At 20.0% G+C, this 1,702-nt stretch overlaps 1 protein-coding gene across 1 annotated transcript in view; it reads right to left on the bottom strand.

Moving 5' to 3' along the window:
- The window catches only part of LOAG_18948 (small conductance calcium-activated potassium channel protein 2), a 7,069-nt gene that overhangs the window by 3,924 nt on the left and 1,443 nt on the right, over positions 1-1,702 (bottom strand). Inside the window, exons 2-4 of the mRNA XM_020451610.1 lie at positions 1,158-1,317; positions 766-855; positions 314-428 (exon numbers count right to left, since the gene is read on the bottom strand). Coding sequence (XP_020304593.1) covers positions 314-428; positions 766-855; positions 1,158-1,301 — 349 coding nt within the window. The 5' untranslated portion in view covers positions 1,302-1,317. The remainder of the gene's footprint in view (positions 1-313; positions 429-765; positions 856-1,157; positions 1,318-1,702) is intronic.

The raw sequence follows: 1,702 nt of genomic DNA, 5'->3' as shown, positions 1-1,702 counted from the left end.
AAAAAAAACAAAAAACTAAGGCAAAACTGGATCCGGATTAGAAATTTCATTTGACAAAATAAAACAAAAAAAAACAAAAAACTAAGGCAAAACTGGATCCGAATTAAAATTTTCATTTGACAAAATGAAAAAAAAAAGAAACAAAACAAAAAGCTATTGGAGAAATAAAATGATTTTTAAATCATTTTATTATTTCATAATCATAAACAAAACTGAATCCGGATTAAAAATTCATTTTTTCTCTAAAGACAAGATCTTTAAAAAAAAAAGGAAGAAAAAAAAAATGAAACTAATGGAAGATTAAAATGAAAACCTGGAAATGGACAAATAGCACAAACAATTAATTCAATAGCTAATTTAATAGCTCGTTCTGTTGTAAGTGCTACTCTCCAATCATCTGCGCCACTATCTATTAATGCCATTTTAACCTAAAATTTATCCAATAAAAGTTAAATTTTATTATTCATTTCATCATATTTAATTAAATTAAATTGTAATTAAATTATTCAAAAAATTCTTTAATAAATTATTATAATTTATCATTTATCATCATTATGTTGAAAAATTACAACAAATATACTTTTATCATATGAAAATTTGAAATTAAAATTATTCAAATACTTATTATTACAATTAAATTTATCATTTAATTTTAAAAATATATGCAACAATTTCTTTAATTCTTTAGTTTTTTTTTATAATAGTTTTTTAAATTCATAAAAAATCAATTAGTTAAAATTTCATAAAATTAACAAAAATACATACTTCAATAGAATGATAATGAATTAAACTAGCCATCAATGCAATTGTACATAATACACATAATGATCGAAGTAATAATGAAATTGGATGTGTCTGAAATGAAAAAAAAAAAATTACCTAATTATCATAATTAAAAAAATTAGGAATTAAATTTGTTCCAGATAAAAAAAAAAATGAAAAATTTTTTATGCATTTAATCGATAAGAATTTTTATTTTATTTTATTCTATTTTATTTTTTGCTATTTTTTTTTTTTTAAATATTATGCTTTTCTAATGAATTACAATTAATATAATTTTTGATTAATTCATTATTAATAAGTAAATTAATCGATAATAACATTAATTAATTAATTTTAGATAGGATATACAAATGTATATTCATGCAATATTTTACCTTACTAAAATCATTATCACCAGTTGTAGCGGTAATTTCGGAATCGATAATGATAAAAATAAGGCCAGCTAAGCCAAATGCTAATGATATTTCGCAAATTTTATTCCGTTTAATAAAAAGTTGTTTCCGTAATCGACAACGCATTTTAGCTGTGCTATCACTGAAAAAAAAAAAGAAAAAGAAAAGAAAAGACGATTCAAATAATTAACTTTAAATGCATTTTTTCTAAAAAAAAAAATAGTGAGAATTGAATAAAATTACTGAAAAAAAAAAATTGAAAAATTTTGTTTAAATTTATACAAAAAGGAACAAAAACAATCATGAGAGTGAGAGAGAAAAAGAAAAAACGAAAAAAAAGGGAATAAATGTATAAATTAAACAAAATAGTGATAATTGTAATGAAATTAAAAAAGTAAATGAATGATTGAAAAAGAAAGAAAGAAAAAAAGGAAAAAGAAAATATACGATAAAGAAATTAGGTTAAAGTAAAGGGAAAAATGGGAAGTAATTAAAATGGATACGGTAAATTGAAAACATTTTTTTTT

The sequence above is a fragment of the Loa loa genome, assembly GCF_000183805.2.
Source record: "Loa loa unplaced genomic scaffold supercont3.730, whole genome shotgun sequence".
Taxonomy (NCBI): Eukaryota; Metazoa; Nematoda; class Chromadorea; order Rhabditida; family Onchocercidae; genus Loa; species Loa loa.
Note: the sequence above shows the minus strand (reverse complement) of the source record. Positions and strands in the feature narration are given on the sequence as shown.